This window comes from Pseudorasbora parva, chromosome 6, assembly GCF_024679245.1.
Source record: "Pseudorasbora parva isolate DD20220531a chromosome 6, ASM2467924v1, whole genome shotgun sequence".
NCBI lineage: Eukaryota > Metazoa > Chordata > Actinopteri > Cypriniformes > Gobionidae > Pseudorasbora > Pseudorasbora parva.
In genome coordinates this window covers 26,863,120-26,888,305 of record NC_090177.1, presented here as the reverse complement: position 1 = coordinate 26,888,305, position 25,186 = coordinate 26,863,120, and the positions used below count along the sequence as shown (strand labels likewise).

At 38.5% G+C, this 25,186-nt stretch overlaps 1 protein-coding gene across 2 annotated transcripts in view; it reads left to right on the top strand.

The window, feature by feature from the left end:
• Nucleotides 1-7,699: 7,699 nt before the first annotated feature.
• nol4lb (nucleolar protein 4-like b) overlaps nt 7,700-25,186 on the top strand; it is a 126,625-nt gene continuing 109,138 nt past the window's right edge. Inside the window, exons 1-2 of one of the 2 annotated variants that reach the window (XM_067446527.1) lie at nt 7,700-8,145; nt 8,246-8,622. In XM_067446527.1, the coding sequence (XP_067302628.1) occupies nt 8,281-8,622 (342 nt within the window). In that variant the 5' untranslated portion in view covers nt 7,700-8,145; nt 8,246-8,280. Of the gene's footprint in view, nt 8,623-25,186 lie in introns of both variants that reach the window. The other variant, XM_067446526.1, reaches the window with a different exon arrangement.

The window sequence follows — 25,186 nt, the reverse complement described above, 5'->3', positions numbered from 1 at the left end:
CAGACATGTCTTGAGTTCCCCCTGTTGAGCTTCCTGTGAAAGATGAGGCTAGAGATGTGTGTGCATAGAACGGCTGTTGGCACGCAACCGGATGGACTCAGGAACGTTTTGCTGTAAGTGTTCCCTTCTAAGACTTTAAAGATTCCAAGGGCCGATGATTATACAAAATGTAGCCTACTACTTGGTGGAGACTTTTATGTCATATAGGATCACTCCATAATGCTCTTAGTTACATGTAAGGGGCTTATGTTTTGCACCTACTACAATCTCAGAAAAAAGATACAGTGCTCTGCTCTCACTGGGGCAGTACCCTAAGGGACAAAAGTGAAAAGTTACAGATTTGTACCTTACTCACCCCTAAATGGTACATATTAGTACCTTAAAAGGTACATATCAGTACTTTAAGAGTGCGTATAAGTACCTTAAATGGGTGATAAATTAAGAAATCAACTTTCCCTTGAGCTTTTGATATATAAAAGGTCATGGTAATATAAGAATATCCTTTGAGTTTCAGAGCTGAAAACATCCTTGTTAGTCAAAGAAAAGCTTTTATAAACACCAGGCTCAGAAAACAATCTTGTGCTTCATTCTTACGTCATAGCGATACGAAACACCGCCTCTAGAGCACATCTTATCCAGTAGCCCCGCCCACCGACTCATGGAAGTGATCTGCTTGCGCTGGCCAACAACAATAAACATGCAGAAGAAGATAGCAAGATACTGCGCTATTCCTGGTTGTGAAAGAACACAGTCGCTGCATAAGCTTCCTTCTGATCATAATATTAGTAATGAGTGGTTGAACTTTATTTTTAATGAAGTTCCAGCTGACGTGGGGAAGACATGTTCACTTCATTTCACTGTGGAATCGTTTGTAAACAAATCTCCGGTCGATGCTGGATTTGGATCCGACAGGAATTGTGCAACACACTAATGTGAGTAAAACGTGTTTTTATATGTAATAGCATTGCATTGTTATAGATCATTTTGCTTATGTGTACGTGTCTAACCGAAACATACCTTTAGCACACTGGACTCAGGCATGTTTGTGTCAGGGCTCACAAAGCCTGGCAGGCCAATGAATCTCATAATATTCCGTTATTGTTCTGTGCTGTTGTCTCTCTCGACTTGACATATATCGACTGATCGTGTGGGCAATATAAATGTGTAATATAAAAATAATAGTCCAATTAATCGCGGGTGGATGAGAAATAAATCATTGTGTTTGTTTGATAAAGAAGTTTACGAGCCCTGTGATCGAGATAATCATTCCGTTTGCCGCTTTCAAAACAATCTCTCCTCTCCCTCGTGTGAACTGACAGGGGAGCTTAAAGGGATAGTTCACTTTAAAATGGAAATTCTGTCATCCTTTACTCACCCTTAAGTTGTTTCAAACCTGTACACTGTAAAAAATTTTGTTTTTGTTTTTTGTTGGTTAAACTTAAAAAAGTAAGTAACCTGGTTGCCTTAAGATTTTGAGTTTATTGAAATTAAAAATTTGAGTTGATACAATGAAGGAAATTTGTTTAATAAATTAATAAAACTCAAAATATTTTTGTATCTGAACCACATAAAAAATCGGATAAATCATGAAAATAGCACTATTTGGCATGTTTCACTGCGTTATCAGAAAAAAAACCCACACACAATTACCCAATATGCTTACAAAATCTTTTAATAATATTTTAATAAAGATTGTCGAATCTCAAAAAATGTTCATTGTATTAACTCAAAATTTTAATTTCAAGGAACTCAAAATGTTAAGGCAACCAGGTAACTTTTTTTATTCACAAACTACCAGAGTCCCGACTGTGAGTGTAAATACGAGAAATCTTTCGAAATCACATGACTTTAGAGCAAACAAACATGGTGAACAACGGGCACAAAGAAATTGTGGCTTTATACAGAACATTTGCATGGGGGAAAAGAAACGGTTTTTGATGAAGTTGTGTTACACTTCCGTCAGCTCTTTTTCTGATTGAATATGCTGCGTTCCACGTGACAATTTACAGTGTGTGTGTGTGTGTGCGTGTTTAGGGTTTGCCCCCGCACAACTGGATTTATGATGATGAATGTTTAATATTTACAAATTGAGTTTTTACCTAATGTTCGAAGGGGAGCATTGCGTCCCAAATCGGCCAGAAATATTTTAAATTGTTGGTGCCTTTAGTTAAAATGTGGCCATGTACTATTTTGTTCCCTTGTTTCAACAGTGATTTAACTAAAAACCGTAAATAATATGTGGCTGCAATATTATTATTTTTTATGTTTTGCAAACATATAAATGTCAAATATTTTGTTCGTTTGTTTCGAATGGGTTTAAAAAGGGTGAAATCAGTTAAAAAAATAATTTTATATTTTACTTTTTATCTTTCTTTCTTTTTTTGGGGTGTTGGGGTGTTGGAAATGACATGATACATGGCGGAAAGTCTGTTATAAATGATTTTCACAGTTTTTATTTTATTTATCCATTCTGAATTTTAGTACTATTGTGGGAATTAACTTATAGACAACAAATGTAAAGTGAATGACTCACCTTTGAGTTTGCTTCATGCAAAATACATTTTTGTTTAAATATGATGCGTACATTTTATTAAGAAATGAAAATGACAAAAATATATTTCATATAAAAATAATAAAATACGAAATGGAAAATTTCACACTACAGTGCATGGATGCCATAAATTGATTTGTTGAATTAATTAAAATTTTCAGAATTCATATGATTGGCATAATACATTTTACATTTGTCATAATGGAAGCAGTCCGAGTTGCACAAACCCATGCACACAAGTAAGTCAGCGGGGATAAGCAGCACACTGCACCCTACACCCACTCACAACCTCTGCTGATGACTGCCGTCATAGCAACAGATAGACATAACTATACCACCCTTACACACAGTCCTGTATAGAGCAGAGTCTTACACACATATCTCCAGTCCCATGTGGAGCTAGATATCTACCAGAACCAGAAAGTCAACACACTATACGTTCGTATATTTCAGTTTCACAATGTTAGGTGGGTAATATGAACACATTAATCCATTTTAATGAAGGTTTATTTCTAGTCATGTAATGGGACATTTTAAGCATGTTACACTGACTGCACAAAACTAACAATACAAACAGTCCCAGAAGACAACTTAAGTGTCTGAGAGGCCTACTGGAACATGGTGCGGCCCAAACCAGCAGTTGTGATTTCGACAGATGAGAGTGACAAACATTTCAGGGAAGAGACTTTAGTGGGCTAACCACAGATGACTGACCACTTTTCTCTGGAAGCAGATGCTCGCTTCTCTCTTGGGCCAGAGCTGAAAAGGGGAAAAAGAGGCAGGGAGGGAGTCAGCAGGGTTTTGAAACGCACTTTCACTTCCCAAAGCAAAAGGCTATTTCAATACAGCTTGTTTTACCCAGTGCTTTGTTTCCCTGTGCCCGCTGCTAACTTTTGCTGAGAAGGAGCATTTAGGATAAGCATGTGTACAAAAGACAGATCTACCGGTTTTATAAACCATAAACTGAAGTTACTCTTCACTTGTTTTTCATAAATCAGAGGGAATTGCAAACTCATACTGTAGCTACATGCCTAAAAAAAAAACTTTAAAATAACACTTACACTTATTGTATATGAATTCCTAGTTTCACTTGAAAAGTACAATTTTCATTTTAATGTCAATAGGGTCATGAGCCATGATAAGTTAGCAAGTATGTAAGTGACATGTGAAGGCCAAGTATGGTACCCCATACTAATTTTTCCTCTGCATTAAACCAGTGGTCCTCAAACCTGTCCTGGAGGACCACCAGCCCTGCACATTTTGTATGTCTCCCTCATCTAACACAGCTGATTCAACTCATGAGCTCATTAGTAGAGACTGAAATGCAAGATCTGAAATGGGTGTGTCAGATATAGGGAGACATACAAATTGTGCAGGGTTGTTGGTCCTCCAGGGCAGGTTTTGTTCGTTTTCCTTTTAAGAAATTTTTTAAATTGTACTTTTTTTTTCTTTGTACATTTTTAGAAGTGCAATAGTGTATTGAAGGCTACAAACCTAATGGACAAAAAGTCACAAAACTTTATTAAATGGAGCTGAGCTGTCCAGAAATGTCTTTTCATAGAACATCAATGATATGTGGATTTTTGTAAAATATCTTGAAAGCTTGTTTTAACTATGACACAATTGTTTGTACTTTCAGCACACAGAATGTGGGACTATGTTGTGTCTGATCCATGCCTTTTGGAGTTACACAAATGCACTCAGCCCAGCACAGAACGTCCATACTCACTGTTCACTCAAGGTCTCCTCAATCGCCCACATTATTTCATTACCGGCATTAGTTTTTCTCTCTCTAATCATATTGGTTGGTTGATTATTTAAAAATGTGTGTGTGTGTGTGTGTGTGTGTGTGTGTGTGTGTGTGTGTGTGTGTGTGTGTGTGTGTATATATTAGAGAATGGAAGCAAAGTGGGAGAGAGTGGGGGACGGGATTGGGAAAGCTGGGGTTGCCTGAAGCACAATCGCATGTTGGAAAATACTTCACATGGAGTCATTAATTAATTACTTAAATAAATCCTTTAAACTGTCATAGTAGAATTATGTGTGTATAATGAAATATCACAAAGGAGTACTCTCAGGAGTTCGGAGTGCAAATGCAGCCTTTTGATCTCTCCAGACTTTTTTGAAGTCTCCAGTTTTTCTTTTTTTCTCTCTTTGTTTTGATGTTCAGATTTTAGTTATGATTTTAATATGAACATTACTTAGTACATTCTACTAATACATCTAAGCTATGCTAAAAGTATCGAAAGCTCTATACTCTTAAAGTATGTCTATGATCGCCTCCATCAGCTCTACAGTATGTCTATGATTGCCTCCATCAGCTCTACAGTATGTCTATGATCGTCTCCATCAGCTCTACTCTTAAAGTATGTCTATGATCGTCTCCATCAGCTCTACTCTTAAAGTATGTCTATGATAGTCTCCATCAGCTCTACTCTTACAGTATGTCTATGATCGCCTCCATCAGCTCTACTCTTGCAGTATGTCTATGATCGTCTCCATCAGCTCTACTTTTACAGTATCACTGTAAAAAGTCAATCTGTGGGTTTGTAGATTTCATTGAATTTCATATGTAAACTTTATTTAACAAAATTAATTTCTTGTTTTTTTGACAGTTTTTTGCATTGAAATTATTTAAAAATTACTGGAATAAAATCTACTAAATGTGGTTGTTAAGGATTTAGCTATTATTTTTGAATAATTTCAACTCGAGAGAATATTGAATTAATCCAACATGATACAAATGAGCTGTTTTCAATTTAGAAGCATTTCCTGTTAAAACGCATGCTTAATGCAGCTCACAGCACGAGGCACACATGCACTGGAGTTCCTCGATGCAGACTCATTTCTGACAAAGGTAAGGACTATTGTGTAATTTATATTTGAAAAAGCTGTTGTAAATTGTCCAAGTTGTCTACTTGATGTAATATGAATGTAATTTTTAATATATAGGGCCTATTGGACCTTAAAGGTGCATTGTTGTTGCTGCCTATGTGTGGATCAGATTTAATCAAAAAATGGGTCTCGGATGACGTGGGTGAGTACATGAAATTTTATTTTGTGTGAACTAACCCTTTAATCTGGTTTTCTTCAGTAAATTTTAAAGGAAAAAGCATTATTTTTCACATATTTAACTTATCTAAAATGTGCTGTTGATTTTGATTGCTTGTCCAGGGTGTTGCTATGCTATTGGCACTGTTTAGAGCATGTTTGGTAAATGTCACGGCCCTTAGAGGAGATATCATTAATTCATTTCTTTCTTTTAGGATGAACAGTGTCCTGTTGATATGACGAGAGGTGGACATCCGCTGCATGGCAGAATTCCTTGGGGAACGTACAGGAGATCTCATCAAAGAATTCAACGTATGCAAACTTAATTTCAATATACCAAATGTGTGAATTTAAATAAATTATTGTTGGTTACTTAACCATAATATTGTTGACTGGACTTAACTTGTTTGATCAGTATTGTAAGATACGAATAGTTTCAGATTCTCTCTTTTAATCAGTATTTCTTAGGTTATGAGTCTCACTGCTGTTTATGATTGAAGGAAAATGAAGAACAGTCAGGAATTGAACAGCTTGTGATGGCAGTAATTGTGACCAGGACAGGAGCTAAAAGTGACAGTCCAAATGACACTGGAATTGTTATCGAATGCATGGAAGTTCTCACAGGCCTTGAAGTTGCAGTTCTGATGGTAAAGAATAGTCAGTGTTCACACTGGGAATACAAAATTTGTGACTTGTTGGCAATAAAATGAGTTTGTAATTCATCTTTGATGTCTGTCTGTTATTCATACCTGCAATCAGATTTAATTTAATTATTTTAATTAATCAACTCATTAAAAATAATAATACCAACTTAATTTTGTGTTAAATCAAAACAATTCCATTAAGTAGTATTCATTACCATAGTCAGGTTTTTGTCCAAGGAAACCAATATTTTTGTTTAAGTTTTACTTAATTATTTTGTGTGATGTTTGCAGTTACTCATTTTGAATAGTTAATTTTTAATGTGCTCATTTGATTAATTCTAACTCAATTTTTAAGTGTGTTGAATTTAATTAATAACATTGCTTGTAATCTGTTGCCACAATTTTATTGAGTAGATATAGGGTATTATTTTTTACAGTGTATGTCTATGATCGTCTCCATCAGCTCTACTCTTACAGTATGTCTATGATCGTCTCCATCAGCTCTACTCTTACAGTATGTCTATGATCGCCTCCATCAGCTCTACAGTATGTCTATGATTGCCTCCATCAGCTCTACAGTATGTCTATGATTGCCTCCATCAGCTCTACAGTATGTCTATGATCGTCTCCATCAGCTCTACTCTTACAGTATGTCTATGATTGTCTCCATCAGCTCTACTCTTACAGTATGTCTATGATCGTCTCCATCAGCTCTACTCTTACAGTATGTCTATGATCGCCTCCATCAGCTCTACTATGTCTATGATTGTCTCCATCAACTCTAAACTCTTACAGTATGTGATTGTCTTTATTTTTATTTCTCGTAAACATTTAAGATTAGACATCTGAGACAATGAATGAGTCTCCTAAGATATGAAAGAGCAAACTCTCATGATCAGTTTTTTCTTGCTCAGGACACATCTATCTAAATAAAAGTACCAACCTCTGGTCATCAACACACAGTTCTCAGACGCTTCAAAAGAGTCTGAGAAAAGAACTCTTCAAAAGAATCTTTAAAAAAAAAAAAAAAAATCCTCAACTTTTTATATCATGGCAAAGAACAACTTCCAAGATTCCAATCACAATCGAATTTAAATATTTCCCAGGTTTCCCATAACTGGGATCCCTGTGAGGAGGACCCATGCACACATTTAACTCATTTAGTGAAAATATAAATTAACGAGGGGTTTTAAATACATAAAGTACGACACTACAATACTCTTACTGCAATCTACCTTTAGTCAACCTGCAATCTACCTTTAGTCAACCCGGACTTTTCGGTTTTTAGAATATATATATATATATATATATATATATTAAGGGGCTTAATGGTCCCCAATAACCTCCTAGTTTATTTTTTTATTATTTTATTTTACAGGACGCTCATCTGCTTTGTGTTGATTTGGGCTAACTGAACGCGTGCACTTCCTGGATCTGGACTGTCCCACAGCGCATGGGACGTCGCTCAAAGCCATCCATCCTGCTGCCTCGTGTGTCAGTTTTATTTCTCATAAACTCGCATTACGCGCACAATCCCGTCCTCCGCGTGAACAGGCGCGGTGAGCGTCGAGGCTCGAGCTCATTCAAACAGGTGGTGAGCAATTTCAGGTGGAGCAGCAGTTCATTCACTGAGCCGACCGGCGCGCGAGCTTCAACGGACGCTGAGAGGAACACTTGCTCCTCAACATAAGCAATCCTTGGACTCATGCGTGTATTAACACAGCCTAATCGTCGTATTTAGGTTATTTAGGCGAAGGGCTGTTTGTTTTAATTAGCCTCAGCTTACAGGTGGGCGAAAGCCGTTTGTAGGACGGCCCCTCTTTCAGTTCCTCAACAGGAGACGCGGGACTGTCATTTGTTTGCCATCCTGTGGGACAGAAGAAACGGTTCTGTTAACAGGTGCGACTGTAGACAAACACACCAGGGTCTAAAGATTCTCATTTGTATTCGCTGTAAATTAGGTGCTATTATATTTACATATCTAACATTTTTTACGAAGCCTCTTTCGTTCCGGAGGAGGACCGACAAAAAGCCATGTCAACCAAAAAACGGATGGATTTAACGAGAAGAAGCAGAAGCCCCGCGGTGTCCGAGGCGGAGATGTTTGGGGATTTTCAGGAGTGGTGCCTTCGCACTTACGGAGACTCCGGCAAAACAAAGACCGTCACCCGGCGAAAATACAACAAAATTCTGCAGACCCTCTTACAGAGCGACGACTCGGAGGGCGTCTATATCGAGAGCAACCACATCAACGCCAAATTTAAGTTCTGGGTGAAATCCAAAGGGTTCCAGGTGGGAAACACTGACGGCGAGCCGAGCGAGAACGAGAACGGGGCAGCGAACAGACCCGTCCTGTACGTGCCCATCAAGGCAACGGTTAGTATGGGTGCTGTTTTTTTCCGTCTTCTCATTAAACGCGTAACAGTGCGCGACATTTGCCTATGCAAATCCTGCGCCAGACGTACAATGGCGCATGTTTACCGGTGAATCTTGTTCACGGTTGTCTATCTGTAGTCCATATCACTATCGGGTCTCCGGTAACCACTTGTTCTTGTGTCACTCGCCCGGTATCCACGGGAACGGTGGCAGCTCTGCCACCCGATTGTCCGGAAGCTGTTATCACTATCAGTCTCTAACAATCAATACCAATTTACCCTTCAGAATATTTATGAAATTTGGAGCTAACGAATCAAACATTTATTGTGAAATAATATGCATTTAAGGTGGTCTACTAGTTTAATTTATACCGCAGATAACCTAAACATATTAGATTTTGAGATGTTTTCATTTAAAACGTTTGGATTTTTGGAGGGCTGTCTATAGTTGACAAAAATAAAAATAAAAAAAATGCTGGCATAAATGGTTTGACATATTATTATTTGTTGTATTATAACAACCTCCAGTAGTAGTAGTAGTAGAAGTAATAATAACAAATAGTAGGACAATGTTTTGAAAAGTCAGTGTAGTGTAACCTGGAAGACATTTTGTTGTCATGTGACAATAAAACCAGACAGGGAGGTTTTGCAAAATATAACATATTTTAACTTATGAAAAAAGTCAAGTTTTGTTCAGGTCAAGTAGTCCTGAGAAAACCTCTTGATATTTTTGCTTCATTATGCCGTACTTGAAAGGTTTGTTACCTTGACCCTTTGAGTAGTGTAGCCTATTCATTGAGTAAACTCAAGTGTATTCAAAGTGCGTGGAAAGTATTTAGTACATTTCCTTGAATGTACAGTACTTGAAAATTAGTGGATCAAACTATTGGTAGAAATCATTATAAATGTTTTTCAAAACTGTAGGAAGCCAACTTGAATACATTTCTATGTAAATCCCTCCCCTTCCATTATTATTGACCAACCAATTAGTGTCTTTGTAGGGTTAGACCAACACATGATAATTTATGAGAGTTGGTGGGCAATCTCATCAGGTTTAATAGTGGACCTTCATGCTCATTTTTTTCTTCTAAAATCATTTATTTTCATACGAGTCAAAATTCATATGGAATTGCCAACAACAATAGTTTTGTTTTCTCATGGTAATGGTTTGGATCAGTTTAGAAACAGCAACCTTTTGAATGCCCATTTCAATAAGTGGTCCCTTTTCGTGCATTTATCTTTTTCTGCATTTTACCATTAGGGAAAGCATTTAGTCACACAAAACGAAACCATGCAGATTTTACAGCGTTTATGTATTGAGACCTGTTTTAAAGAGAAGATGCATGTTTTGTGTTATCTTTCTCAGATGATTAATCTTCATAATGTCTTTTTCTGAGCTGAAGAGTTTGGGTTTCCAAGCTGTTGACTTTTTTATAATAATTGACTAAATCTAAACACACCTGCCGATATAGTTCACCTGTCTAGCTTAGTGAAACAATATGGCAGTGTGTGGTATTGTTGGTGAGAAGGCTGGTTAGAAATGTGTGATTACGAGAGGGAGCAATAGGAGAGATAGAGAGTTAGAGATGAGGTGAGCGGGTCAGCTCTCAACAGAACAAATGGAATAATCAGGAGCCCAGATGAAGATTCATCTTATGAACATTTCTGATACAGGAAAGGAAACTGCTGTGATGGAAAAGTTAAGATGGATGCCCCCTCCGCGCTCTGTGTACCCTCATAATGAAGAGGCTGCCCCAGATTTGTCCTATTCAAATACTATTTTCGCTCACTCTCTTTGCTTTGGGTATGTGTGTGTTCTGCTTTCTTTCTGAGACATTCATCCCATTCAGTTCACTCAGGGGGGCTAATTGACGTGAATAGGAGGAACTGAGAAAAAGTGATTCCCTCACCATTCGATTAGCAGTGCAGAGACTGCGTGCCATGTGCACAGGTAACACAAGATCCTGATCGCAGATCCACACGCTCTGAGCTCAGCTTAAAACAAAGCTGTGAGTTCGGCTCGCACTTGAGAATCATATCAGAAGAGAGAAATGGAGAATCTTTATGCCTGCACTACAAATTTTTACTATAAGGGGCCATTTTCACAGCCCCGTTTTTTAACATGCATGTTGACTGTCTGAAAACGGAAGCTTTTGAAAACTGTTTTATAACATTTAAGTGCATGTTTTTGAAAAGAATACCATTATCATCTCACAAAATGACAACTACCAGCTACTGGCTTGGCATGCATAATACAGAATTTTTAGTCGGTTTCGGGGATCATTTCTACAATGGTGTTTTATCGTCTGTATGTGAGTGATGCAAAGGAAAGGTGTTTCCATTTTTAGGACATTGTTGACGTGTAAACATACACTATGGTAAATGCTCAAAATAATTAATTGGTTTGAGTAGAGCAAAATCAAATTAAACAAATTTCAAACTACACAAAAACAAAATTCAAACTAAGTAACTTTCTCAAGTTCTCAGAACTGAAACATTTAAGTCATTTGGATTGTTTCATTGTTTTGAGTTTTATGGACTTGTTTCTTTTAATTTAGACTAACTTTTTAAATGAAACTGAAACTGGACTGGGATCTCTTTTTTTCCAGCAAGCTTTACCATGACACTCAAAAGGGACAGTAAATGCCGAAATTACGTGTTACGTTACGTTACGTTATGTTACGTTTTTTTTTTTTTTTTTTTTTTTTTTGCAAGATTAACGTTAAGTGGGAAATTTTGTAGTTTAATGTTTTGTTAGTGTTAGTTTGACACCAGATATGTGTTAAATTATTATATTGCTGTCCTCATTCCGTAAGTGCTATACTAATGTTACCAAACCTTTGTGTAAGCAATTAGCAAGGTGGCATTTATTGAATTAGCTAATTAAAGCTAGTCAAGTTTCCATAACTAAAAATATAGATTACATGATATTTTAATGTATGAATCAGTTTACTCAAATATTTGAAGTTCATAGCAATTAAAATGTACAAAATAAAAACGAGCAAGTTCTGCCTACTTAAACATTACATTTATTAACTTAAACATTTTGAGACAGCTGATTGCCTTAATGTTTTTGAGTTTTGTAGCCTAAATTGAACTTGTCAAAAGTCACCTGGTGACCTGATAAATGAACGTAAGAAACTATAAATTAAATCTAAATAACAATATTAAAAAAACAAACAAAATGTCAAAAGCACATAAAATGACAAACTTAATCTGAAATTAAAATGAAAGCTAATAATATAAAATAAGAGCTCCTCCAAAATAGTTCTATTTTTGTGTTCATAGAAAAAAAAGCAACAGCAAAGGGTTTAAAGCAACATGAGGTTGAGTAAATAATGATACAATTTAAAATTTGTATGAACTATTCTTATTTTTGTTTACATTTGTGTGTCAGAAATGTAATTTTACATGGATTTTAAGTGAAAACTAATTACAGTACTGCATTGTGTCATTTACCAATTGGTGTGCTTTTGTTTAGTAGTAGTTTGATGGATTGATCAGCGACAAACTGTCTTCTCTTAGGCATCAATTGCAGCATTAATCATCAAGCTTAAAATAGTTTAAATATAACAGACATCATCACACATGAAAATGGGTCCTCATCTGACTCACCTTAAATGACCTGTGTTAAGTGAGAATGATTGGATGAAATTGCTTAAAAGGATGAAGGCATGAGAGGAGAAGAATGAAAGCTAGAAAGAATTTTCATATCAGTGCAAGACAGAAAAATTACAAGGTTTAAAAAAAGGTTTTTTGGCAACAAAAAAAAAAAGGTTTAGTGCTTCAAAATGGTTACCGATATAGCTGATGGAAATGCCATTTATTGACAACATTTCTCAAGTGTCGACTTTTAGCGTTCTTTAAGAGAAAGCAGAGGGGATTTCAGGAGAGGGAGAAAGAAGAAATGATGTTGAGAGAGGGAGAAAGAGGTGGCTGGAGGAAACAGTCACACAGCCATCACATGCAGTTGACACCAGCGTCTGTAGACACTATTAATAGCCCCTAACGTTCCTCTCTTTCCTCCCTTTCTCTCTCTCTCTCCAAACAGACTAAGCAACTGTTGCAGAAGAACGCTCTTCTCTCTTTTGCTCATTTTGTCCTAAAGCTTCTTTTATTTTGTGGGGTGGGTTAGGACAGGATATTGAGAGTGAGAACTGTTGCAACTGTAATTCCTCACCATCAGCATTAACAAGTGTACGACATCAACAAACCCGTATGTATTTCTAATTTACTGCAGTGCACATGCGGGAACACTATCAATAATGTTGCATATGTTAGCCCAGCACTAACATGAATGACTGATGTAACAAACATTTGTAAAACAAATCAATCCTTCATCGTTACTCATAGTAGTAAGAACGACAGACAATCTGCATTACACAGTTTTAGGTAATCGTGGCCCACAGCTGATTGGCAGAAGTATTTCCCGTAATAACGTCAGTTAGCCAGATACCTACACAATATTTTTTTAAAAACTACGTATTTTGAACACCCGGTCGAAAATATACACATCAATAATTAATCATACTTACAGTTTGAGTGGCAGGCTGGTTCAAACAAACTGAGTACTGACCCATCTTTCAAGAGCAAGCGCTTTGCGAATCCCGCGTTAAACTCAGAGATTTGAGAAGCAGTCGTCAGTAAAATGACGTTTGAGGGCTGGCCAAGTTTATTTTTGTTTATTTTGTTTGTTTATTTAAAATTGTAAAAGTTGTTTGTGGATGGACAACGTACAACATAGGCGGCGATATGCAAATTTATTTTCTAGTGACGTAGAACCATAACGCGGTGGGATTCGAAATAAAAATGACTCGCATTGCCAATTCAGAGTTGATTCTTTCTTTTGGTGAGATAACTTAATTTATTGTGCACTTTCGACTTTGCAGAACGTTTACATTCATAAACAGCTATATTCCACACTGCATTAAAGAGAGTATTCAAAAAAACATAATTGGGGCACTTTTTCCATAGGCAGATTCCCCTTTACAATTTGATTCTGACACAAGCTCTTGAAATTTCAATACAGACCGCAAAATCACATTCGCTAACACAAATACTTGTAAAATATGGCTTTCTCTGTCCTTCGCTGTGTGTGTGTGTGTGTGTGTATAGTCTAGCCTCTGCTCTGCCTAAGGGAGCATCTCAACTGGGACGGCCTGTTTTATCAGTCCATTCATCTCAGTGCCCTAAAGGAGCCCCAAACGCTGATCTAAATTATTCTGTATTCTTAAAAGACCCTCCCTCAGCACACACTGGGTGGGAATGTTTGATGGTTGTTTGTGTATGTGGTCGGCCATGTGCAGGTGTGGAGAAGATAATGTGGTTGTGAGCGTTGACATCATAATGGGCTGTACCCCCTGCAGATGGAGTGGGAGGTGTTTTTGCTGTGTTTATCTGAACAGTCAGTGAGCTGTGACGTGTTTACCACCATTTACAATTAGTATGGGCATTTTGGTCATTTTTTTCAGCATTTTGTGCCATGAGTGTCTCGAGCCTTCTGTTCAGTTATATTCTGTCTAACTGCAGAATTTGAAAATAATTATTTTAAGGCAGTTTTCTCTTTAAACAAAGTTTTAAGTCGCAAATAGCTGTCTGATGAAAAAGGACACTATACACCCACCTAAAGGATTATTAGGAACACCTGTTCAATTTCTCATTATTGCAATTATCTAAGAAACCAATCACATGGTAGTTGCTTCAATGCTTTTAGGGGTGTGGTCCTGGTCAAGACAATCTCCTGAACTCCAAACTAAATTTCAGAATGGGAAAGAAAGGGGATTTAAGCAATTCTGAGTGTGGCATGGTTGTTGATGCCAGACGGGCCGGTCTGAGTATTTCACAGTCTGCTCAGTTACTGGGATTAGAACGCACAACCATTTCTAGGGTTTACAAAGACTGGTGTGAAAAGGGAAAAACATCCAGTATGCGGTAGTCCTGTGGGCAAAAATGCCTTGTTGATGTTAGAGGTCAGAGGAGAATGGGCCGACTGATTCAAGCTGACAGAAGAGCAACTTTGACTAAAATAACCACTCGTTACAACTGAGGTATGCAGCAAAGCATTTGTGAAGCCACAAAATGCACAACCTTGAGGCGGATGGGCTACAACAGCAGAAGACCCCACCGGGTACCACTCATCTCCACTACAAATAGGAAAAAGAGGCTACAATTTGCACAAGCTCACTAAAATTGGACAGTTGAAGACTGAAAAAAATGTTGCCTAGTCTGATGAGTCTCGATTTCTGTTGAGACATTCAGATGATAGAGTCAGAATTTTGTGTAAACAGAATGAGAACATGGATCCGTCATGCCTCGTTACCACTGTGCAGGCTGGTGGTGGTGGTGTAATGGTGTGGGGGATGTTTTCTTGGCACAATTTAGGTCCCTTAGTACCAATTGGCATTGTTTAAATGCCATGGCCAACCTGAGCATTGTTTCTGACCATTTCCATTACTTTATGACCACCATCTACCAATCCTCTGATGGCTACTTCCAGCAGGATAATGCACCATGTCACAAAGCTCGAATCATTTCAAATTGGTTTCTTGAACATGACAATGTTCACTGTACTAAAATGGCCCCCACAGTCACCAGATCTCAACCCAATAGAGCATCTTTGGGATGTGTTGGAATGGGAGCTTCGTGCCCTGGATGTGCATCCCACAAATCTTCATCAACTGCAAGATGCGATCCTATCAATATGGGCCAACATTTCTAAAGAATGCTTTCAACACCTTGTTAAATCAATGCCACATAGAATTAAGGCAGTTCTGAAGGTAAAAGGGGGTCAAACACAGTATTAGTAGGTGTTCCTAATAATCCTTTAGGTGAGTACTGGAACTATATTGGTCAGCCAATTTGTTTGTTGATATAATGAAATATATTTAATTGCGTTTTAGAAATGTAACTACTTCAACTTCAAGTTATTTATTTACATCCTTAAAAGCATTACAGTCTATTAAGTTTATTTTATTTCAATTACCAAAAATTTTACTTTTAGTTAACAATAATAACACTGATCACTGTTTAATGTATTTTTTAGCAAATCTCAAAATGAATATACTTATATTATATTATATTATATTATATTATATTATATTATATTATATTATATTTGTTAATTTTTGTGATGCCTAAATTTACCTGTAGCATTAAAAAAATATTTGTTTTTTTTAAATGTAGACAATAGTTTTGTTTTATTAGCTGGCATTTTTCTGTTATCAACCATAATATAAAAATAATTATCTACTTATCATATTGTCCAGAATTTTAATACTAAAGAAGTGGAATGCAGGACACTTTCCCACAAATACATCCAGATCAATTAATTGATCTGCTAATTTGACAGTGTTCAGTTTCTTTGTCAAAAGAAAGCAAACTTAATCTTTCTTTTTCTATGCACCTCTTCCCCTTTTATGTGGACACTGAAGATGAGTAACCTCACAACACCCCCTACCCCCCAGTCACTGTTACACGGGGCTCAAATATCTCTTACACATACACACACAAAAAGCAGGTGTAGGGGAGCAGCTGGTAAGATTAGTGTCTGCATGTGTGTTGGTTGGTTTAGATGTTGTATGAGGACAATGATCTGAGTGGTTAATCATTCAGAGCAAGTAAAGAGCAAGAGTTTGTCACATTCACTGCCCTGCTCATCAAGGGTTCTCGGTTTATTCGGCTTCGCAACAATGAGAAAACCAGAGACGACATCTCCTCTCCTCTTTCACTCGGATTACCACTGCCGCACAGCACACACGCGGTGGTCCTGACCCCCCTCTGCCAGTTGAGCAGCTGTAGATGTAGCTCCAGCGGTAATTGTGGTAGTGAGTGTTCAGGCTAACAGGAGCAGAGGAAGAGGGAGGGAAGGAGGGGGATGAGAGGACAGGGCAGAAGCTGATAAAAAGACGAATGCATTGGAACAGAGTATTTCTCTGCTGGAGAAGGAGCCATATGGATGTTTGCAGTGTAGCGGTCAATGTGTTCTTTAGTATACACACAGTGCACACTATGTCCTCGCCTACATGGGACTTCATTAAGTGGTCCTACAGGTAACAGAATGTCTCACAGTAGAGTAAACTCTGTTTGCTATTAAGAAACTGCCAGTGGTCTTTGCTCACATAAAACTAGCCATTGAGATGTTAGTACATTGGTAGATCATTGGTATGCTGTTTCTAAGGTGTTTTGCTGTGTGTTGCTACATGTGTTTTGGGTCATTTCTTTCTGGTGCAGTCACAAAAAAAAACATCCCCTATATGTGGCTGTTTACACAACAAGTCCCAAGTCCCTTAGAGTTAAACAGTTGAGTTTTACCATTTTTTTTAATCCATTCAGCCGGTCTCTGTATCTGGCGTTACCACTTTTAGCTTAGCATACATCATTGAATTGGATTAGACCATTAGCATTGCACTCAAAAATAATGACCAAAGATTTTGAATACGTCAACATAACCAATGTGACAACCTGCTTGCACAGAGAGCATGCCTTGTAACCATGGATATATTTATGAGACAATTCAGAAGATATTTACTTTGGTGCAGATCTTGAACCGTGTATTTGAACTGGCTATTTGAGCTGGCTGCAACTCTGCATTATCTGCAACGATACAAACTTAGCGCCGGTCGCATTGGAAGTTACCGATCTGAGGACTACTTTCAAGGTGCTGCGTAATATCATCGCGCCACTGGACCCATAGCACGATTGTAAAGTTCCATAATTATTAAGCAGGAATAAGAAAATAGTTCCTATCTATATCTGTATAGAAATCGCAACATTTCATTTTCTGTTGGTACATGATGAAACTACAGAATAGTCAAGTTTTAAATAGGAAAAATGTGATCTTTGAAAAAAAAAGTATTTTGTAATTTCTGATCGCGATGCTTTTGGTCTATTCCGATTCAATGATGTATGCTAGCTATGTTAAAAGTGGTAACACCAGATACAGAGATCGGCTGAATGGATTCAAAAACGGTAAAACTCACCTTTTTAGCGCAAAGGGACTTGGAAAATGAGCCTATATTCAAAAAAGTGTAGTGTTTCTTTAAAACTAGCTGCATAATATAGGTGGCATGGAGTTTATTTACTGTTGTTGCTAGGGTGTAATAAGTGTGATTCTAATCTCTTTAAAGCTAGACTGGGTGGTTGCTAGGGGAATACTAGGATATTCTGGGTTTTAGCTAAGTGGGTTCTTACTTGCAGTGTTTTAAGAGCCGCTAGGGTAGGGTGTCGGGAGAGCATTGCTATGCAGTTGCCAAGTTACTTGGCTGTTTTGGGTAATTGCTTACTGATACAGTTAAATGCATCTGTGGCTACGTTTACACCACATGATGTAAAGCTAATTTTAAAAGGCTTGGGTGTTGTTGGCGGGATGCAGTGTATTGCTTTGCTTTTTCTAAGGTGTTTTGGGTGGTTTCTAAGGTGTTGCATACTGGCAGTGTCACCATGAAATGAAAATTGAATATTGAATTATTGTATTGTTTATTAAAAATTATTTATCTTTTATCAAAATTACTTCCCCTACGTCTTGCAGCAATCTTCTCTTATCTGATGAATTTTTACTGGCGCAAGGGCGGGACAACCTGTCACCTCACATAAGAAATTCCCTGCCATCCAATCAGTTCCTGATGGACAAAATCAAGTCCTGCCCTACATTATTTTCTTGTTTGAGAAGCTTGTTTCACTCAGATGTTACAATAGGAAAGAAAAGACTATCGCAAATTGTTCAAAACTAACTTTAAAAGCCCATTCCTCCTGCCAAACTGCATCCACACAGCAACAGAATATGATTATCAATCCTATTTTAAATAGCAAAATACAGTGTTCTGTACCAAAGTGACTTCGTAAAAAGTCTGAGCTATGAACCGGAACCATGAGCGCTCAAATACTAAATTACGTTTTTAATAATAATTGTAATAATAAAATTTAATAATGTAAATGTAATAAAATGTATTTAATAACAGTCATGTTTTGCGTGTAAAAAAACACAGTATTTACAATTTACTTATCTGTACAGCGCTGTTTCCTCTGTCCTAAAAACGGCCTGATGATTTCCTTGTTCTATGAAGTCCCTCCTTCAGAAATACGTAACGAGTTCTGATTGGGCCAGCGCTTCCCGTGTTGTGATTGGACAGCAGCTTAGCGCACTTTGCCCGGAAATGTCCCGCCTCTTACCATAACGGGGAGATGCAAGTGCTGAATGCGCGCTCTTCTCCACGTGGGAGAGCAACAAGACCACGCCCCCTTTTTTGCGTGTTCTTGTGGGTGGAGGGTTAGTCAACAAACGGTTCTAGTGACATCATCACATCCCTGCACTTCCTGCTGTAGTCCAAACCGGCCGTTCGCTGTAGGCTTTGAAAGGGAACTTCTGTTAAATAAAATATCTCGCTTGGCATTGAACTTTGAGCTTTATAATTTTACAGGTATTATTTATGCTCTAACAGCAACATTACACACTAACTAAAGTTTGAAAGATGGAATCGCGAAGAACGGGACCTTTAAGTGCCTGGGTTTATTAGGGTAAGGGGTTTATTTAGATTACTATCCTCAAGTATGAGCGGTAGCTTTAGCATGTACCACTAATAAACGGATCTCATGACATTGACACCGAGGTTGTGTGTGGAATGAGAGATTAGAAGGGGGCACTGTGTCATAGTCTATCATAGTGGAACTAATTGATTTTAATAAAGTTGGTGTGAAGGTTTTTTTTATATTTGCAAATAGAGTGTCTCGTCCTGAATATTCATGGGCTTTATGTCCAAGGTGCTTCAAACAAAACCACGCCTTTCATTCGGAGGACGGTCTGTAATTTGGCCTCCCCAGGAGGCCAGTCGAATCTGTGGCCATAGATTCAGTTGTGCAGCCATGAGGACAGATACGAGTCTGAAAGAGTGATTATTTACGAATTAGAGAAAAGAGGAAGTGTCGTTCCACTACCCTGGAAGTCTAACAGATACACATACACACAGCTGGAGGGAGCTAATGACAGACCAAAATGATTAGTTTCATTTATCACCCGTGAACAGAGAAATGAAATAAGTCCAATTTTCCTGTTAACTAGAAGGAGATTAATATTATGCGACAGAATACTGAAACTCTAAAATAACTGATGCAGTGATAGTGTAGAGCACTTTTGTACACTCCCGGTGACCGATCTTCAGTGGACAAGCATTATGGGTTTTTCAATGCTCATGTTGTAGATATTTAAAGTGTACTTTTTATTTATTTATATTTGTTGTAATTTTCAGCACAAGTAAGTACACTACTCACCCTATTTATACTAAACAATGGCAACAAATACTACACAAGTAGGCTATGTGAATCGGGACGCACCTCGTCCACATTGTCATGGCTGTTGGGAATTTTGGAAATGACACAGAGAGCAAACATTTCTTTCATTTATTCATTGGTCAGTGCTGATAATATAAACAGCTCAAATGCTGATGGGTTTTCTGGCATGGTTTCTTATTCACAGCTGCATCACTGGTGAGAATACAAGAGCTAACAGTATACCAGCAGTCACTCATCTTCATTTCCACTGTCAGCATCTCACTGCGTCTGCACATACACACACACATACACACACACACTATAGTAACTGCAGGACAGCCTGTGAGGTGAGTGGCTGCGTATTCTGGTCTCCCTGCATTCCTGTGGTTGCCATGGTGAAGAATCTCAGTGCTCTAGAGCAGGATAAATTAACAATGTTTTAATTGGCTCAGGGCTCAGAGTTACAGTGCGCCTTATCGGTACACTGTCATTTGCGGTGCGTTATCATACACTCTGCATATACACTCACTCAGATGTGTATGTTTGAGGCCCTTGTGAATCCCAATGGAGCAGTGTAAGCCCAAGTGTGTCCAATCTTATTTTCAACACGGACGCACAGCTCATGCCTTGAGAGCCAATACGGCCGAAACATACGACGCAAGTGCACTTCACTAATAGAATGCACAGCACTCCATTAAGCAAACTAATCACGCACTTAACCTGGAAAAAAATAAGACTGAGGCACAAGGAGAAGATAAAAAGGAGGGATGGAAAAAGGAACAGGAAAAGAAGGGAAAAAGAAAGTTAAGGGTATATAGGTAAAAAGTCATGGGACTGCGAGAGGGCAGATCAAGAGAGAGTACTGTAGATTTGTTTTGAAAGCTAGTGAGATGCCTCGGTGACTACAGCTTAGGCTGTCTTCCAAAGGTGCGGTCACATCTACCATTGCTCAGTATAATTTTGCGGGTGAAATTCAGGCATTCTAGTCTGAACGTGCACAATCAAAGTTTAAGGGCGAAAAAGTTTCCCACGTCATAGACCAACGGAAAGCTGTAATAACAAAAATCAATTCAGTTAAATTCAATTCACATTTATTTGTATAGCGCTTTTCACAATCAATACAAATAGTTTCAAAGCTGCTTTATAGAAAATGCAGAAAAATGTTTTTGAAAGAAGTTTCTAAGCAAGTAACCAAGGCTGCCTTTATTTGATGATTTTTTTTTCCATTTGAATGTTTAAATGTAATTAATTCCTGTGATGGTGAAGCTGAATTTTCTGCAAAAGTACTCCAGTCTTCAGTGTCACATAATCCTTAATAAATTTTAACTACAGAATTTCACAGGATTTACCTTTTTGTACAGTGAAATTCTGTGGGCAAAATGCTTTCTCAACAGGAATCCGTTCAATAGGAAATGTTGTGCAAGGAACACGTGAGGTGAAACATTTCCTTGTACGAATTTTGCATTGGATTATTATATTTATGTACCTTTATAACACTATACTTTGTATTATAATACATTTGCATTAAATTGCAAGAAACAAGTTAACGCGGCTGTGAGGGGGATTCTAATACAACGGCTGTGGGAGTGATAGTAAAATCATGCCCTTATCAATCTCTCACTTTTTTTCTCATTTTGAATATTGTGAAAACATTATTGTGGTGTTTTTTTCTTTTGCTATTTGAGCAAATGCGAACACAAAAAAATATATTTAATGTATTCTATCATCATTCACCGTTATAGAATTTTACCCAACTATGACAACTTCCGCTTCTGAGGAACCCGGAAATGTGCAGAACACAGATATTGGGTAAAATTGTTTTTATTGGTACTTTTTAATAAAATATAGTATATTCATAATCATAAAATAATTCATAGTAACATTTTCCTACTTAATCTGTGATCTATGGAGTTTGCACCAATGCCCCAGTGCATTCTGGGATTGCTTTCACTATAAAGGATACATGATGCCTTAGAAAGTCAACCAAAGAATGTATCTTAGGAGGCTGCATAATTAAGTTTACTACTTTTTGGAATGGTCTTCATGTCGGGAGCTTGCCAACGATGCCCCAAAATGCTGCCTCGGTAAGCCGTTCTCAAGGTTTTGGAACTAAGCAGATGTGTGCACGTTCCTTCCCTCTTGCTCTCTCGTTAGTCTAATGAACACACACAGACTCCATCATTTAGCCATCAGTTTGTTTATCTACGCAGACATTTGCCAAGATTAGCCCATAAACTGTGACCGCCTGTCACAATTAGCACTAACCCAGTCAAACTCATTCCACTCCCACTCGATCCTGTCCATCTCTCCACTACAGATAAAACCCTCTTCACACCCCCATGCCGCACATTGCCCCTCGTTTTCATAATTGTTTTTTTCCCCTGTTTTCTCAAACATCGAAATCCTCCTTAAAACTACTGTTCTCTGGCTGTGTGCCAAAACATACGGCACTCGTCCCGTACGAACCCGTTGTCGAAGATTAGGACAGAAAAACAACCCGCCGTGTTTCAGTACCATGAATGTTTGTCGTCGCATCAGCAGCTTTTCCAGCCTGAATTTGCCATGCCGATGTCGGCATGTGGTGCAGGTGTGCATAAGAACTTTGTGAATTTCTGCGGTTTTGTCGTTATTGTTTGTTTGGATGTCTGTATATCAGTGGGGGGTCGGTGTCTGTCTCTTCCTTTTGGCTGAGCACACATGTCTGAAGGGCTTCTCCCCTCCACTGAACTCTTCCACCATCCCTCCATCCCTTGTTTCCAGAGAGGCGGAGACGTGGGGGAGCTGCCGTTGCTGCCGCTGTTGCCTCTCCTGCTCCGACCCAGCTTGTCTCCTAGCAACAGGGCTGTTTGGTCCGGGACCTGGGAGTGGAAGCAAGAGAGAAACAGAGTAGCAGAAAGGAGAGAGTGTTGAGGGAGAGATTAAAAGGGAAAGAGGGAAAGCTGTAATTATCCTGTGCTGCTGGAAGGAACAAGGGCCTGGAAGAGGACAGGAGAGATGGAGTGAGGGAGAATGACAGTGAGGTTCTGGGTTAGAGGTGCTAGTGCTCGTAGAGCGGGGTATGTGAGAAATCAAGGGAATGGGGGAGGTAAGGCAGCAGGGCTGGAGGAAGGAAAAAGTGTGAGCACAAGCATCCACTTATAGAGGTGGAAGTGAAGTGAAGGAATAATTCCCCGAGATCCTTTTGTTCATTTTTTTCATTTCGAGCAGTTTTCAGTTGTCCAAAATGGTGACTTCCTGCCCGGTCAGTCAGTGGAAATCGAGTGTTGTCCTTAAACAGCTTCAAAAAAAGTTAACAAAAATAGAATTAAAATCAGAAAACTGATAATAAGCGACAAATTAATTTGAGCCCCAAGTAGTGTTAGAGCTCGATTGAACACACATTTGAGATCAACAACAAAATGTATGCAAATTACCCTTTTAAAAGTAGATGAATATTGTTTATTTCTTGTTGTTTTGTCCATATCTGAAGCAGTTCTTAAAGGGTTAGTTCACCCAAAAATTAAAATTCTGTCATTTATTACTTATTCTAATGTCGTTCGACACCCGTAAGACCTTCATTCATCTTCAGAACACAAATGAAGATATTTTTGTTGACATCCGATGGCTCAGAAAGGCTTTTATTGACACCAATGTCATTTCCTCTCTCAAGACCCATAAAGGCACTAAAGACGTCAATACAAAGCCCATCTCACTGCAATGGTTCTACAATCATTTTATGAAATGACTAGAATAGTTTTTGTGAGCAAAAAACTATATTTTAGTTTTATCTATAGTGATGGTCGATTTCAAAACAAAGCTTCAAACCGTTATGAATCAGTGTATCGATTAATGATTCGGATCGCCAAAGTCATGTGATTTCAGCAGTTTGACGCTTTGACACGTGATTCGAATCATGAATCAATACGCTGTATCATAACCGTTCGAAGCCCTTTGAAATCAGCCCATTACTATATAAGTCGCTATTTAGGGTTTTTTGCTCACAAAAACGATTCTCGTCATTTCATAAAATATTTGCAGAGCCACTGTAGTGAGATGGACTTTTAACAACATCTTTAGTGCCTTTTATGGGTCTCGAGAGTCAATGAAGGCCTTTCTGAGCCATCGGATTTCAACACAAATATCTTCATTTGTGACTCCGAAGATGAAGGAAAGTCTTACGGGTGTCCAACGACATTAGGGTAAGTAATAATTGACAGAATTGTCATTTTTTTGGTGAACTAACCCTTTAAATAACTGTAGTGTTTGTTTATTGGTTGACAAGATGAAAAATCTACTAATTTGGTCATTTCAACCATCAGACACCATTTTTTTTCTTCCAATCAAATGCTGGACAGGATTGTGGTATTTCACAATCAGTGAAGAATATATTTATGCAGCCTTTAAAAATCAACTTAATGAAGGCAACTCAGTGGACAGGATGTTGCACAGACCTGAATTAAAAAGTGCCATGATGCGTTTCAGATGCAGCCGACGTCTTTACTTTTGATGCAATAAGTTTGCACTTATTTTATATCCGTGCATGTGCATTTTGAGCACAAGATGCCATGCTGCAGTGGCACAAAGAAAATGCTAATGTCGGGCTGTGAGTGTGTGTGCAGGACAGCCTGGTTTTACCCTCTCAGGGTTCGGTGACTTTGACCCCATGCAGGCGTTGGGGGAAGGGGGATCTCTCTCCATCCTGTCCTCTCTGCCTTGAGGTGCACCCTGTGAGTGTGTACAGGCATGCGCGAGTGTCCTGTCTGCCGTGCCTGAAGGTACTGCGCTGACCCCCTCCCTCCTGTGTCCCACATTGGCGCGTGCGGTTGGGCTTCTGCTGTCACACACACTATCGTCCCAGGCCGCTGATGTGCCCCGCAACGCTGGGAAAAGGGGGGTGGGGGGGTTGAAGGCCGGGCGGCATCATGCTACAGCAGCATGATTTTGTAACAAACACACACACACACACATACACGCATTGGCAGAGCCTGGCACACGTGTCCTATCTCCTGAAGTTAATGTAGTGAAGTGGAATCCAGCAGTAAACATGTGTGAGCGCATGTCACATTACAGCAGCAGCTCGTCGCGTGTCAGAACGCCCCCTGCGCCCACGTCAGTAGTTTCGTGTTTAGTGCAGAACTATTGTTATACAGTAACATGATGATTTGCAGATGGAAAATAAGGCTGTCTACATTAATCTGGTTTCATTGTAAAACATGTTTTCTAAAATGTTATCATCCACACTAGCGTAAAAGGGTCCTATTGTGCTTTTTAATGAAGTCTTGATTTTGTGGGGTGTACTAACTAGAATATGCTTTCATGCTTGA